The sequence below is a fragment of the Nicrophorus vespilloides genome, unplaced genomic scaffold (genome assembly GCF_001412225.1).
Source record: "Nicrophorus vespilloides isolate i.1.1-1 unplaced genomic scaffold, Nicve_v1.0, whole genome shotgun sequence".
NCBI classification, from domain to species: Eukaryota; Metazoa; Arthropoda; class Insecta; order Coleoptera; family Silphidae; genus Nicrophorus; species Nicrophorus vespilloides.
This window is the reverse complement of record NW_017100058.1, coordinates 286,308-303,939: the sequence shown is the minus strand read 5'-3', so window position 1 is coordinate 303,939 and position 17,632 is coordinate 286,308. Positions and strand designations below refer to the sequence as shown.

Genomic DNA, 17,632 nt, shown 5'->3' with positions numbered 1-17,632 from the left:
TGATTTTTTTTCTTCACATTAATCATTTACAAGCTATAATTATTAAGGAAACTAGTAGTTTCAAAACATGTTTAAGTGTTTGTACTAAATTTATTTGAATATATTTAGGAGATACGGATTATATTATATTCTGAGAGAATTTCTACAAAATTATCTCCAGTCTACATAATGTAATAGTACAAACTTTTTTTTTGTCATGTTTTGTCTAGTCTTTTATTTGGTTTGATGTTGGTACTGGTGCCACTGAAAAATGATATGAGAAATATCATTCCAAAGATGATGGATTTTTTTTTCTTAATTAAATACAAAATTTTAAAATTTATGAAAAAAAAATTGTTTTAATTTTTTTTTATAATTGTATAATGTGTATTTAGTAAATTAGTAATATCATCTGTAAATATAATTATGACATTAAAAATTGATTAATTTGTTTTCATATTTGTTGAATAGAATGGAGAAAATTTCATTTGCATTGCGATAAAGAATATCAAAATCATATGATGAAATAAAAGTGGATATGGATGTCTCCTATAAGTAAATATTGATTAATTTATTTAATTTTCTTTTACATTCTTAGAATTTTAGTATTTCTTATGTAGAAAACACGATTAAATGTAATTTCGTGTTTAACATTTGTCCACTCGTAGCATATCCTTTGTGTGTTCTTTCAAGTGGTCTTTATTGAATTATTAAATAAAAAATATTTACATTTATTTTTTTGAACAAAAAATATGAAGAAAATTGATGTAAAAAATGTAATGTTATTATATTATGTCGCCATACTCTTCAAACTTCTATTGATAAATGTCACCAAATCTTCAATATTTGTGGTATTCAAAATTCTATAACTAAATATTAAAAAACATATTTTTCAGAAAAACATAATCATTAAGTTAACTTAATTAGATATCTTTTATAATATATGTCAAACGTTTTGTTTGTAGCGAAATATGCAAGTCTGAAAACTGTTAGGAAAAAAAAAATAGTTCTTCAATGTCGCAAGAGCAAATTCACGACACTTGCAATAAGAGAAATGCAGAATTGTAATAATTGAAAATTAATGAACTGTGTAATCCGTGTTGAGGAATAAACTTTTTTTTGATTCTGTCTCGAAAGGAAATTTACACTTGAATGTTTCTTTCTGTCTACAGAGAAAATTTTTATTTATATCGAAAGTAAAATTTCATTTTTGAAAGATTTTTGTTACTTGTGAATATTTTTTTTCTTTCTTGAAAGAAAATTTCATTTTCCATGATAAAAGACATTTTTATTTTCGTTTTTGTATTGAAATAAAAATTACACTTTTGTTTTTATTTGCTCTGTGTTAAAAGGAAAAATAACACTTTTTCTGACATGAAAGAAATTGTCCACTTATGAGAATATTTTTTTTTTCGTGACTTAAATAAATTTTTAATTTTGTTTTTGTATTGAAATGAAAATTTCACTTTTGTTTTTATCTTCTCTGTGTCGAGAGGAAAAGTTACACTTTTTCTGCCATGAAAAAATTATTCAATTGTAATTATTTTTCTGTCTAGAATAAAAATTTCATTTTTGTCCGTAACTAAAAGAAATTTTCTGTTTTGTTTTTGTATTGAAATGAAAATTACACTTTTGTTTTTAGTTTATCTGTGGCGAAAGAAAAAATAAAACTTCTTCTGCCATGAAGGAAATTGTCCACATATGATCATTTTTCTGTCTAGATTTTTTTCCGTGACTAAAAGAAATTTTCAATTTCGTTTTTGTATTGAAATGAAAATTACACTTTTGTTTTTATTTTCTGTGTCGAAAGGAAAAATTACACTTTTGATTTTTTTTCTGGCTCAAATGCTTCGTATACAAATAAACACGTACATGAAGACGTAGATCCAATCAATCAACAAAAAAACAGGAACTATCCAACTCGAAATGAAAATAAATCAAAATTCCAGTTTGTGGACTCGACACATCCGCAAAATGGTCGTTTTAAATTAAGCATTCGGAGAGCACACCTTAAAAAAAAGAAAGATCACACACAGCAGATGATGAAGGAGACATGTGTCTGACAAAAACCAGATTTACAATAATAATAATCATAAAATCCGAAAAAGTATTTGGATAATTTATTCGTTCGCGCGCTTAACACCACCCATTTCCTATTAAATAACTTTTTTTCCTATTAAATAATTCCACGTTTATATTTTTTTATTTCTAGTCCGCAGTTCAAAAGAGATTCATTTAACTCCTGTTTCGAAAATTTTATTTTTTATTCAAATCCATTTCAACCTGTAGTATTTGAAATTATAATTACACTTAATCGCTTAGCTCGTTTTTGTAATTTCGTTTTTTTTCTTCTCTTTTCTTCACGCCGCTTTTTGGCTTCGTATAAGTTTAATTTAATCCGATTCGGGACCTTGGCTCGTTTTTCTAGCCATTGTTCGTAGAGCGGACTTTTCTACTATTCCCCGTAGACCTTCCACAATCTTGTATGTAATTAACTATTTCAGGGGGCTCGAGGAGCGAAGAGAGGAGAACGAAGAAAAAAGAAAAAAAAGGAAGCAGAAAAAATGACAAGTTGGCTATTAAAGACAAGTTATTATTTTTTTTGTATATATATTTTTTACCACTTTTGAAAATCGTTATGTAATCTGATTTATGAAATCTCGTGAGGACGCCTCCTTCATGCGTGTATGTGTGTGAGCATTTTTTTTCTTCTTCTTGTATTCCATCACCGAAGAAGTTAAACTTGAATCTCTTGGGCTGGCGATAAAAATTCTTCCAGGATTATAATTTTTCCATTAACTGCTCGGTCCTTTCTCGCTCTCGCCTTCCTGCAAGAGGAGGCTCGCTTCTGCCTTCATGGAAATTCGGCTTCTGGTCCTCTTCTCTTGCGTCACATGACAAGGCGAATGAGAATAAAGAAGAAAAAAAGAAGAAGCACTGCAAAGCGCGTTCGTTTCCTGCCGATGCGCATGCTGCTGTCCGCTCACCAAAAAATGTTGATGAGGTGATGATCTAGAGAGGTGTCCGCAAAGGAAATGGCCGAAAGACACGTGTGTCTTGTCAAGGCGAAGGCTGACCCTAATTTTTGGTTTCCGCGTCTTCTATAGGTTTCACCTTCTCGAGGTTTTCGTTTTCGTTCCTCGGGAATGTCGCTCTTCGCATTGGAAACTGCGTTGTTGTGGAGCGAGAGGAGGAAATGGTAGAAGAAGAGTTCGCGAAATGCCGGCCGCTCCGTTAGGTGTATCGGTGCAAAACCGCTCCTCTAACTATCTGGATTGTATCCAGTTTTTCCTAGCCTGGACCCGCGAAGTTCACCATGGTTCATTAACCAAATCGCGGAGAGCGAACGTTCGCTCCGGTCGACAGCATCGAGTACCATTCTAGAACCATAGGTCTTGACATAGATTCGTTTGCCGCATCCTCATGGCGCCCACTTTCTTTGCCACACGAGCGCACCAAATTATGGTAATACGTTCGCTTTTATTTTTGCTGCAAGCGAGATACAAAAAGAGCACACACTCACTCACTTTATGCGGCTTACATAACTCATTGACGTGGGCATTGGCATATATTTTTTCTTCTGCTTCAACTTACGAGGAGACACAGATCTAGCGGAACCGAAAGAAGAAGTAAAAAAAAACAGATCGAGTCTTGCATTTCTGGTTCATTCTAGAAGCCAGTTTCAGTAAAAGTAAGCACGATTGAATACGAATCCAATCCACACACCTTTCTCCTCATGGAACACCAAAAATTGCGTCCCAATATTTTTCTTTCAAACTTGTCCTTCTATATTACATAATACTTGACAAATACAATACTTCCAATTTAGCAATTAATAAGTAGTTGGTACACTTACAAATACGAATTTCTCATGTATAATGTGGATACAGACAGCATTATTCGAAGTTTGAGAAAATTAAATATACTTGGTATAGACTATATAATAAGTGTATTCAAATTGAAATGTTTCCCTTTCAACTTACATTAAAATCAGTGTTTATTGCTACAACAAGCACAGCTATGATCAAGAAGAAATTGTACATACTCGCAAGTTGCATAATGCGATTCTTTGTAAAGGGAAAATAAATTGGAACTGGATCATTCTAGAAGTTAGTCTACATACAGTAAAATTTAAACAACAAAAAAACAAACACGCCTTTCTCTCATAGAAATATTTTATGCACGTCTATTTTTTTTTGTTACAAAAAAGAGAAATAAATTCAACAAATAATTTACTGAATTCAAGGTTATCTCCCTCTACAAATCGTAATTAACAAAAAAAAACACTGCTGCTAATTAGTTCTCATATCAATTGCGTCGTCTTTGATATTGGCAACGAATCCTAATGATGATATCATTAAATAATAATTATTGCTTTTATTGAGTTTTCGTTAAAACTGGTTTATGAAGATAGTTGTTATTATAGCTTTATCAGAGCTTGTCTAGCTTCGAAATAGGGGAAGTAAAAATATAACTCATTATCAACGTCTCATTCGGACCTTCATCAACAATGCAATGATAATCGAATGCAGGAAGCGTAAATGATAACCCTTAGGGCCACACCTTATCACTATATAGATATTTTTTCTTCTCGATTTCGAAATATTAATAATCCTGATACGTCTTATTCTATATTAATAATCCGGAAATGAAAAAAAACTAAATGAACTCTGGTAATTGGATTGTCGGGGAAGAATAAAAAAAGTATAATGCAAATGAATTCCTAATAAGCCAAAGTTGTTTATTCTTAAATATATTTTTTGTTCTTCTCTCTCTCTCAATCTACCAGGTAATTGAACTTGGAGATGTGTAGAGTAGGAAGACTGGTGTGTTATTTCATCTCTGTTCGTCGTATAACAAAAATAATTTACATAGGAAAATTTCCAAAGTCCATAAATTATCGACGGATTTGCAAATTTGAAAAAAGAACAAGATTGATTTTTAAGTGGACATTGTTTCTCGTTCTTCCTATTAGGACCTCATTGTAAATTTCTTATAAATATAGTTATAGTAATGAAATTGTTTAAGCCTAATTGCATAAAATCGATTAATTTCTATAATAGTTAAGCAACATTTACCAATTCGGAAGAAATATTCAACTAGTTTTGTACTTATTTGATAGGTTTGAAACTAGACATGTTTATTAAAAATTTCACGTATGAAAGATATTATAGGTCATAAGAAGATTAGGAAATAACCTACAGATATTATAGTCCTAATAAAACAGTAGTTTACGTAGTGCCTGCATTTTCAAATGCATTAAACATTATCTATACAACATTACTTATGTTAATTGCTTTTTTTCTTCTAGATGTTATCATATTGACCGGATGATCGAAAATTTCGTCTAGACACAATTCATTTCTCAATTACGTCACTGGAAAAGACAAAACCAGAACAAAAATAGCGCAGTTTTTGCTACGCAAAAATGAAATTTGTGAAAGTCAAATTTGTTGATAAATTATGTTTATTCCGTGATATAACAAAATGAAATTCAGGTCGACAAAACATCATTATCATCGATTATTTTGCGTCTTCGTCTATTCATTTCTACGAATTATTTGGCACATGTTGATATGGGCAATGATCCTAATGTCGTATTAAGAGTTTTATAGTCAAATGGAATCACAATTTATATAAGGTAATTTAGTATACTGAAAATGGAATATTATAAACAACTTTTGATATAGACAAATTTGTGATTATATAAAATACTAATTTTAAGTCGATTTCTTTAAGTTAAATTGTATTTGCTCATTAATTTTAATTCATTAAAAAAAGTTGTTTTTTTATTGAAATAAGCAATAGAATTTTTCAAAAATTGTACAAACACACGTTTAGTGTGTCCATCTGCTTCAGCACAAAACGTAACTTGACTTATTGCATAAAACATATATAAATTAGGTGGCCCGGTTTTTCTGTCGATTCGGGTGTTACGTCGTTGTTTACATGGACTGGGTGCATCCGATTATTCAATGATTTTTGAGAATGTGAGAATACATCAATCATTCCCATAAAGCAAATAATTCAAAATATTCCAAAATCAATAATCGAACAGAAGAAAAAAAAATATACGACAGTAAAAAGAGGATAAAATAAACAGATAAAAAATTTAAAAAATTGGGAGACACCAATTGACAGTCGTTCAATATTTGGATGATCGTTGACGACTATCATCTGATAATATTGACATGAACGAAAGGACTGTACTGGATCAACTTTCGTAGTAGTGTTTTTTTCTTCTTCTGTATGAGACGGAGATGTCCAGAATTTTTTATTGAGCAGGGCTTTCTTTCGTGATTTACAACATTGTCAGTGTTATCGGCGGAAAGTTATCGTCTTGAAAGACTAAATATAGTCGTTCATTCTCGACAACGAAAACAAATAAGACGATTCATTTTGTATAATCGAAACGATCCTTGCACCCCTCTCAAGCACCCAAAACATTGCGCAATCTGCCGCGGTTCTCCGATAAACCGGTGTCCCGAGGTGGGACACGGATAACAACACAGACGGACTGGACCGCTGAAAGAGATCTCTATAAATAGAATGTGTAACTAAGAATAGACACACACAAAAAAAAACAAGTTTTCTAAGCCAAAGATTACTTTGTTTGTCCATTTACATGAATCTCAATCTTATGAAATTGATTCGTAACGGAAAATAAAAATTATTTTTAGAAATATTCATTATTATTCAACTCATGAGACATTATTTTTTTTCCAATAACTTAAAAAATAAATACTAGAATAATTTTTATAAAAATTCATTGAATATCGATTTTATATTATAATTGCTTAAATTCTTCAAAAAATTGTACAAAAATGTCAATTTATATTATATTTTAAATAGTTAAAATTAAATCTATTGTAAAATCAAATTCTTCCATCATTATGTATATACGTCATTATACAACAACAGAAAATTGACAGTTTAATATTCTGTAATTATATCGTTAAATTATTTAATGAATTATACATCTATTTATATTGACATAATTTAGACTCAAAACATTTATTTTTGTGTAATAATGTACTTTAATTATATCTATTTTATATTAATTAGTTCTTTAATTAATTACATATATTTTGTATATTAACGTATTATTGTCAAATTTGAAGAAACATTCCACAAACGATAACAAAAGTTATTTCTTTATATTTATATGAAAGCAAAATTAAATGATTTTATGTAAATTCAATTAAAACTTATTTAAAAAATACAAAATTATTATAATTTATTATCGAAATATTGCGTATTATATTTTTTTTTAGACGATGGTAGTGGAAAATAACCATGTATTCAGGAAACAGGTGGCCAATTAAGATTTATGCTCTCCACTAATGGAATGGACAGAAAAAAAAACATATGTTGCTATTGGATGCAACGAATTTCTCTATTTCGTCTTCCACCAGAGATGCAAATGCGAAAGGCGAAAACCGCGAAGAGTTTATCCACGTGTTTGGACATCGTCCGATTACACCCATACATATGCATTTTTTTGTTCTCTCTCTCTTCAGAAATACCGTATTGGTTGCTGTTTTTTTGTTTCTATTCTCTTCATTGGTGTATATTTTTTTCACTTAGTTGTTTCCACGCTCTTAAAAATCCATCTTCGCATAAGCAAATCACACCCATTGCCTAAGGAAAGAGAATCAAGTGTTTGGTAATAAAAACAACCAGCAGTAAACAAATTTGAATTCTTCGCTAATCTATTTTTTTTGATACCTTAGTTCTTTCAATTAATATTTACCGTTAATGTTGATGGTATTGAAATGTGTTTAAATTGAAAATAAATGGGGGAATTCGCGAAAAAGATACGCCAGAAACGCAACAAATTGCGTTGCTAGGTGTTCTACATTACACTTCGAAAACAATTCGATCAGCAAAATGTTAAAAAATTAATTAACAAAACTAGTCGTGTCTGCAACAAAATGTTGTTTAATATCGAAAAGGAAAAGCATATTATGTGTATCGGAAGGGATCGAATTACAGCTGTACAAGGCTTTCTTCAAATTGATGAAATCAAGGGTTGCTCATCAAATCCCATCTTCCCTTAATAAATATATATAACACCACGATTTCGTTTGTTCTTCTTTATGTAATCAAAAATCGTGTCACTTCCTGGCGATTGTGTAATCTATTTATACAACAATCGCGAGATTCTAATCGGTGCATACATTCGAAAAAAAAAGTGCTTATAGTACAGATTCGTAACTGCACCGGAAAGCAATGGAAACCTCCCACACCACACTTAAACGAAAGAAAAAGGTGGCAAAAAAAATCATTATACAATAATAATGGAAAATTGCACTGGTTGTAATGAGAGCGAGCGGTTTGCGTAACGCATCCCCAGACGGTGTCTAGTATTATGTAATGCAATACGGAGACCTGAAATAGAATATATTTCGGTTTCAATTTTCGCCAGACTGCGTCGGCTGGGCTATTCAAATAGCTCGCGATGCGAACAGACGGAAAGGGCACATAAACAATGTGGAAATAAGGAGGTTGCAGAGTGGAATGAAAGAAAACGACGAAGATTTGCTGTATGCACGATGGGATTTTGATGCGGGGGTGGATCGACAAAGGAGTGGCGTGTTGGGACAACGAAGGATGGAGGATGACAAAGTCTGGCGTGGCCCTACTATCGGATGACAAATCGGGCCAGACTGCTGGTCTGAGAGGACCACACAACTGAAATCATAAAATGAAGAGGATAAAAATTAAAAAAAAACAAGTTGTTGAGGGAGCGCGCATTCCAAAGTATTCAAGGATTCTTAACACCAAGTCGTAGGCAACTAAATTTACTAATAATCTGTTGATTAGGTTGCCTATAATAAACTATAATTTGTGAGTTGTACTGAACTTGAACTTGTAGTCCATGAATTATTTTCTTAATTGTAGTTAATGTCAAAGAATACAGAAGTAGAAGGATTTAATTTTAAGACTTTAAGACCTTTAAGTAACTGGTTTTTCATCTGCAAGAAAATTTTATAAACTGAATCAAATGTGCTTAATGTATCCAATTAGCTTCTTCAAATATCAAAAGCCAAGCCTCGGAATGCAACGCGCATTCTTACATAATTCTAGTGAAGCTGTGAGTTTTCATTTATATGAAAACATTTTACTTTCTGATGAAAATACAAAAAAACGTTAAGGAATTATGAAAACACTTCACTTTTGATAAAATTGCAAACATATTATAAGATTTTTTTTTTGATATTACTCAAATAAAAATGTGCACTATTCATTATATTATAAATTATACATTTACATCGTTTCATAATTATTGTCTTCCATATACAACTTCTAGATTTAAAGAAAAATAATAATGAGAAATTACAGATGTTCCTATCACAGATGGCAGATATTTCCTTATTATACTGTAACTTTAGTATAATACAAAAATTCAATAATTACATTACAGCGTGCATAAAGTAAACCGTGAAGTAAAATAAATTTTGTAAAATGTACAGTGAAGATGGTTTTAAATAGAAAACAAACTATTTAGAGGATTTTTTTTTACTATATAAAAGAAACATTTGTAGACTTAAAATATCAGTTTCTAAATTTATCATATTATCATCATATTTAGGAATGAAATTTAATTAAATATGATTTGTATCTTAAGTCTTTAAAGAGCCAGACATTCCTAAATTTTTACACCCAAAAAAAATAAATTTTTAAAATGTATTTATAAGAATAAAAATTGCATAGTTTTAAAGAATTCGCTGATTAGGTGGTGGTAATACCTCTTTCTTGAGCATTTTCTAGAAAATTAAGATACAATTAAAAGGAGTTAATATAAAGAATTTTGCTTTTAATATATTACGTATTATATAAGTTCTAGTTGTTATTTGGAAATATATTGTAAACAAAATAATTGTAATTTATTTTGTATTATAAATACAATACATTTGGAGACATGAACAATATTTGGCAAAAAGTAATATATTTTTTGTGTATGTTTTTTAAATAATTTGTTTTTGTTTATGTAAATGTCCATCAAAGAGAAGGAAATCCAACATTGATTAGTTGGATGATTGGGTGATGTTTGGATTGCTCTGAAATAGGAAGGATTGGCCCGGCGGGAACGTAAATACATTCCCCAGTTGCACAGATAGTCATCAAAGGATGTTATTTAATACTGAAATACGCTCAGACGAATGAATAAAAAAAACGAAAAACAAAAAAAAAAGGAATCCCATGTGCATCGTGTATACCGAAATGACTTTCTCCGGCAAATCCTACAAAAAAATGTGTGGTACACACCCAAGGAAACGTACCACCGCGGAATTGAATTTTTGGCTTTGATACTTTCTAAAGCAATTTGCCGCTCGGGACTCAGAAATGCATCTCTAAGTAGGTTATTTAAATGTCCTTTCGCGAAAAAACATTGTCATAATATTTGTGGATCACAATTACTTTCTCCGTTTACCGAGGAAAGCGAGCCGCTAATGGTTTGCATGGATGTGGTTATACGGATCCAGTGCAGTGTTTGTTTAGAATTGGTGGAAGTTATATTTTCATGGTGCACAAAGAGTTCACGGCATGCCCATTGGGCGTGCGAACATTATAACTGATGGTATGGGTATATGGAAAGTGATGGTCGCCGGTACCAATGGGCAGATCGGTGTGGATCAGTGTTCAGCAGCGCTCCTCCGCGGTCCAAGTCTATACCGGAAGTGAGAGGTTTGCATAGAAATGCATCACACCAACTTACTTCTATTCATCTTAACCACTCTTGCTACATCCGAAACAATACAGGTGAGTTCTCCGAATTAATTAGAATTCGTATCAAATCCACTTAAATTAATTGTGTCCATGAGACGATCGAAATCAAAATTAACTTTCTATAAACAAAAGGGCAAATGCAAACAAAAAGCTATGGTGGTGGAAAATATAAGACAAAGGGCTGAAGGAAGACAGCCGGTGAATGAGTGATTTGATATAAGCGTTCAATGGAATTGGTATAATTGCGACATCCGTATTCAAATCAAACTTGGCCTCCATCAGGTTTGATTTGAATACGGCTTCTGAAAAGTCGGTGTTTTAGTTGATAATTCTATAGCACTTTGAAAGCAATTAATTATTTCTTATACCGATGGATGAGAGGTTGCGTTTATGGGTAAAAGTGATTAGGTCAACTATAGAATGGAAATAATAAGAGAACAAAAATAAAACGAATACCGACAACAATAAACCTTTCACCCTCTAAAATTACAAGTGCATTCAAGAAATAAGGACATTCTATTTAATTACAATAGACAATTTGGACAGCAATGACAATACTAATGTAATAATTACAATTAATAATAACTATTATAAATTGATTTTTTTGTTAATATTAACAATATTGTCAAATATTAGCTAATAAAAACGTCTATTATTATATTTCAATAGAATTGGAGTTTATATAATATATCAATTTATTTATATACAATAGGATTAAAATTGTAGTGACTTTAGTTCCTTGATTGATTTGAATTACGTTCGTTGTATTTATAAATAAATTATGAACAATATTGGATGATGTTGTAACTCTGTTTCATATTGGAAAATTGTTGATTCTGCATAGAAAAGATATCTTTATTGTGTACAGAAATAAAATATATTGTCCCAATTATCCGAAGATCATTTCTATTTGTTATTTGCTCGTTCTTTAGGATTTGCCCCTAATAAGCGACTGTCCCAATTAAGCGGAATCGAATATACATAAAAAATGGACCGCTGGAATTTATTATTATAAAAGTATTAATGAAAATATATTTCCTTCCTATATGTAAACTTTAAATAAGTAAAAGTTTGTTAATATGTTAGGACGTGGTGAATATTTGGTTGCCTGCATTAAAAATAATCCGTGAGAGAAATTTAATCCCACTATGCGTATACATTTATTATCCTTGACGTAAATCACATAAATTAATAGACACGGCAATTATATAATTGCATATGGTTTATTAAGAGAAAACGGATTTTCTAATGCTTTTGGTACTCATAAGGAAAATGACGTTTACAACTACGTAAATATACGATTAAATTGCATATTTTCCTATTCCCAAGCGGATGGGGCAGAGGTAACATTGTGCAATTATGGAAGCAAGAATCTTTCAAAATCGCGATCATTTGAAAGTTAACGCGCAATTAATGAATTAGTAATTGATTAATTCTGTACATAATAGTTTCCGATTTTTGCATCATCCAAATTTATTGAAGTGGAAGACTTTCACCGGATTTCACTTTATTAGAATTTATCTCCATCCTAATTCTAATCTATACGTTTGGGTAATTGTAATGAAGAAACTGAAAGCTTTTGCTCCATTTTTCCGCACGTCCGGGGGCGACGGGTGAAGTTGATGAATTGCTGCGAAACCGTTATCCTTTATAAGTCTATTAAATATATGTTGGTGTTTGCAGAAGAGACAGCTGTTCCGAGAGCAGCTTCTCCCTCATATGGGTGGAAAAGTTCCAGAATCTGCGTTCTGGACCGACAGATTGGCTTTGAACCAATTGAACGCTAGAGGAATATACAGTTCCACTGGTATCTATCTTGAGCACAGCCATGATAAGCCAAATCCAGAAAACGGGCATCCTGGAACGCAATTCATGCAGGTAATACTATAAACCTAAATCTAACATCAAGTGACCCTTGATGATCTTCAGGTGAGGGTGCCGGATGAGAGTCGCTATGTTGGATCTGCGGGAAGACATTTCTACGAATCAATACCGTCCTTGGATACTACTTATGTTATTAGAGATCCAGTTCGGATGGTTATCAAACCCCATACTTTCAGGCAGTCCCTTTACATACCGTATACTTCGCTGAAACTGTCCAGGTATTATAACCAGAGGAAGGCGCAGAAGAACAGGGAGGCGCCGTGGAACGATTTGGACGATTTCTCATCACAGGTGAAAAGGACCCACTCCTTTCTCTCCTTGACAAAAACATTGATAACCGCTTTGATTGATTGATTGTCGTTGCAGGCAAAAAGGGAGTACGAGCCCTATCTGAAAAAGCTCCACGAGGTGGATAAGTGATGGCGGAAGGAGGTGGACGAACAGGACGAAAAGGAATACACACATATGAAAGCATGAATTAATCAAAACGAAGCAGAGACGACATTCAAAATAAAACTAACATTAAATCCAAACCGAAATCTTGCATTCAATTTCTCCTTCAATTAATTCCGATATAAACAAACTCTCTGTCGATCAAAATGTTATGTAAGCAAATTTGGAAATTTAGGGTATAATTTGATTACATCATATCACAAATATTTATTGCAACAACTTTAAAACTATAAAATTACAAAAAATTAAATAAAAATACATATTTTATTAATAATCTAAAATTATCACAAACAAATATGTCAATAAAAGTACTGTACAAGATAAGTATTAAAACTCAATAAAAATCATAGAAATTAGAACAAAAAATTAAAATCGTTTGGAAATTTATAAATTAATTGTTACATGAAAACTAATTTAAGCACACTCATCTAACTAATTGCGCATTTGAAAGCATCTGATTACACAACTATTGATATACAAAATGTTAAGTAAGTGTTTTGTTTCTTTTTGCAACTCTCTTATTTTTTTTTCAAAATTAAATTCGCAATTATTGATTTATAATTATTGATAATAATGAAAATATGAACGTAATGAAATATTAAGTAATAAACCTTTTTATTAGAATGTATTTTCGCAACTATTGATTTTGTTTACGTTTATTCATAAAATAAACTACATAAGATTTTTATTTTTATATATTGAATGTTACCTTGTTACGTAACGATGGATATATAAATCGTTACAAAATGTTAAGCAATTCTCGAGATACTATAATTACTTTTTGTTTTTTCGTTAGAATTTTCAAATATTTTGTTTATTTTCATGAGATATTAATATTTTTAATAATTTTATTTAACTATTAGAAAGAAATTGTAAATTCTGATGTTTGTACAGTTTCAATCTTAAATTAATGAATTGATTTTACATCTATTGAAATGTGGTTCAGTAAACTTGAGGTTAAGACTGAAGTGGCTGTTCTTCTCGAGTATTTTCAAACAAAGGATAAGTAGTAAATAAGAAGTGTGAATTTGTCCGTGTCGTAATATTAATAGCAGCATATAACAATGAGTTAACGAGTGGCAGTTATTAAACAGGCAATAAACTATGATCCGATATTAAAATACGCTCACAGCCGGCTGTAAAATGGAGCGTGCCGAACTCGATGATAATTTGCGTTACGCAATACGCCGCGCTTTTATTAAATCCCGGGACACATAGTGTTTGCAAACCATTTTACTACAGTTGATTCCGCTTAATTGGGACATCGGTTAATCGATGGGACAAATCCTAAAGAATGGAAACAAAACTAAGGAAATAACAACAATTTACTGCGATTATTTTTGGGACAATATTCCGTTTAATCGGGACAGTATGAATCATAAAACAGAAGTTGTTGAGATTCTTCGAAATGATTTTCTGATTCATGGAGCGAGAAATGAACGAAAAGCACACGCGATTTCGTAACAAAAGGTGTAGCCTCTCTTTCAACTGTACGAGGGAAAAAAATAAGTTTGTGAGCGCTCGAAAAAATGTGTATTTTTAATGTTTACATTTCTTTTTGAGTTGAATTATCATACCATTATTTTTTCTTCGTTGAGTTTGTTTGGATAATAAAATGCGTTAAGATCATAATTAAATTTTATGTGCTGATGTTATAAAGTTTGATCTGTCTATAAGCAATTGTTTTTTTTTTTAAATTTATAACTGAAGGACATAATTGCTGCAGTCGCGAAATTAAGTTTTTTTAATTACATTTTTTTTTGTATTTTCGTCAAATTGAATATAAAAATGAATAAAAATAAAAACAAATTAATTAATTTATAAGGATAAATTTAATAATTCATAACTATTGCAAATGGCACAAAAAGTGTGGAACAAATAATGAAATTGTAGTCAACATAAAAATTATAACATTTTATATAACATATTTTATTTTTTTATTGCAAAAATCTTGAATGATTATTTTCAAACTATTTTAATCATTAATTATTTCATTAAGGTCAATATCAATTATTCCATTATTGTAATGTAATTATTATACATGACTTTACGTAACGTAATTTGAAGTTGTTTTTTCATAATTTATTGTTTTGTAAAAATATAATATAAATATATATTAGACTTATATAATTGTACAGATAATTTCAATATTGTATTCGAATAACTAAAAAAAATGAATTGAAACAAAACTTATCGTTGATTTGAAATTTTAAACAGTTCGTAATTATTGAGTTGTGGTAAAAACCGTTTGAAACATTTACAGTGTACAATTAGCAAAACGGGAATTATCGATTTCATTTTATATGCATCAAGAAACGAACAAACCGAAAGCTGCAAGTGGAATTTGAATTATCAATGTGTCGCATTAATCGACTCTGAAAAACTTTTGTAAATTGTTTCAGGGTGACTGTAAATTACCTGCATTTATATTTGAATTCATTCTAATTATTGCGCTTTCACTGAAAAGACAAATTACAGTAAAAAAAATTAAGGTAAACATTTCAGGTGGGTTGATTAATGTTCATAAGCTGAAATATTTTCAACATATATTATTATTTGCTATTCCTGGTAATTTTTCAATCGATACAGCTGTGCATTATTCTCCGATCTATCAATTATAAATTGGGTTTGTCGGTTTTTGAAAACCGGATTTTAGATAAAATTTGTGTAATTCGAAAATCGGTTTTTGAGCATACACTTAAAATATAAAAAAATAATGAATTATTTTAATTAGTTGATTAAAAACATAAAAATCTTGTCACAAAAGTAAATTGAAAAAATGAAAACTGAAATTAGTTTTAAGTTTAGTAATAAATTCATAAATATCTTGAAGAATCTGAAGATGTGATTTTGTCCTGCCCCAACTAACTTAAAAAAAGGAAGTTTCATTATCGACAAAAACAAACACGAATAATTTAGTTTATCATTTAATGATCTGAAGACGATTAAACCCAGCATTTTGTATTTTTGGAAATTTTGAATGTGCAATAGATCCGTGTGAGCAATAGAAACTAAGTTGTACTGTATATTTTTGTGAATATTTGAAAACCGGTTTTGTAGAAAAGTTAAGATTAGAATACCGGTTTTTGTATAAACCCTAATTTGAAGCATTATGTTAATAATTAATTAATACAAATTTTGCTTGCATGGAAGCACATACATACTCATATACATTAAATTGGATGTGTGTATTTTGTATGGGTATGTATGTATGAACACATCCCTTTCAAGTATCTCCGTCCATTTTATCGCATGGAAAATAAGCCGGAGAGTGGTTGGCTTTATTAGCAAAAAAAGCGGTATGCTTGCCCGTTTCAACCACAATACCGGAACAAAATAATAATGATGGTAGTGAAGGGATGCTTTTGAAAGGGTTTTTTTTTTTGGATTGCTACCATTCAGTGCGTTCTTGAATAGGTTTGTCGATTTTGTAGAAGCTCATCCTCCTATTTCGTATTAGAGAGACTTTTCAGGTGACTTGATATGTTAAGTAAATATTTGGATTAAAATTTGTCACTTTAATTTCAATTAATTCTGAAATTTTTAATAATTTGAAAAATAAATAATAAGTTTGTTTATTTTTATTAATAACAAATAATTAAATAGTTTTTGTTGGGTGGTAAATTATTATTAAATCTAGATCCCGTCATTTCCGGTCTTTAACCTTCCGACATATGACAAACATCCATTTACCATCCAATCCCTGTGACCTTTCTGTGTCCTTACCAATAATTCGACAACCTATTACCCATTCCATAATCCTCCTAATGACTTCCTTTATATGAAGACCAAAATTGTTCCTCTCCTCGATAAACTTCTATCCTTTACCCTTAACTTTATTTCAAAAAGGACCATTCCAAATCTCTCAAAATCTAAATATCCAAATCAAGTGTATTCTAATTCCTACATACTTATAAGGACAAGTATGTCCCAGTTTTTTTTCCCAAAATAATACTAAATAGTTTTTAATTGGTTTCAAATTTATGTTTTAAGTACAGATTGAGTTCATGTAATTGTAGTAACAATTTGTAGTGGATGAAGTAGCTGTGAATCAGGACGCGAAATTGAAACGCACCGTGTCACGTCCAACACGCGCATAATTTATTTCGGGTCTTGCGTAAACGCACAAATCATGTTCACATAAATGCACCTCTGTGTAACGTTTTGCACGCGATAAATCACGTCAATTTAACATGCAGGATATCAGCTCGGATTAATAATCTTGAGCGTGCGCCACTCCCGTCTACAACGTCGTTTTCAACGCGCAGTGTGTACGATCCACTATTTGAAAATTTGCCGGAAATGCACAAATCATGTTCTCATAAATTCAACGTTATCTAATATTAAATCACATGCAATTTACACATGCTCAATGTGTGATTTGACGTACAAAATGACATTTGACATTTCCAAATATTCAATTTGTTTTTTGTAAGTAATTTTTATTACATAAACTAATAAATTTTGAAATAAAATATTTATTAAAAATAATAATTGATTTTTTAATGCACCGTAGAAAAGGTTGGTACACACCACTCATCATTTGTTACGTCTCTAGGGAATCTATAAATTACAATAAAAT

At 30.8% G+C, this 17,632-nt stretch overlaps 1 protein-coding gene across 1 annotated transcript; it reads left to right on the top strand.

Annotated features, from left to right (window-relative positions):
• Positions 1–10,683: 10,683 nt before the first annotated feature.
• Positions 10,684–13,095, top strand: LOC108566745. Its single transcript, XM_017926773.1, has 4 exons — positions 10,684–10,746; positions 12,397–12,591; positions 12,643–12,888; positions 12,964–13,095. The coding sequence occupies exons 1-4, from the start codon at positions 10,684–10,686 to the stop codon at positions 13,015–13,017; spliced, it is 558 nt and encodes a 185-aa protein (XP_017782262.1). The 3' UTR covers positions 13,018–13,095.
• The last annotated feature ends 4,537 nt before the right edge of the window (positions 13,096–17,632 follow it).

Coding starts and splice junctions, on each gene's coding strand:
- LOC108566745 (XM_017926773.1), top strand. CDS start 10,684: ATGCATCACACCAACTTACTTCTATTCATCTTAACCACTCTTGCTACA. Junction 10,747..12,396: donor CTACATCCGAAACAATACAG/GTGAGTTCTCCG, acceptor TGGTGTTTGCAG/AAGAGACAGCTGTTCCGAGA. Junction 12,889..12,963: donor TGGACGATTTCTCATCACAG/GTGAAAAGGACC, acceptor TTGTCGTTGCAG/GCAAAAAGGGAGTACGAGCC.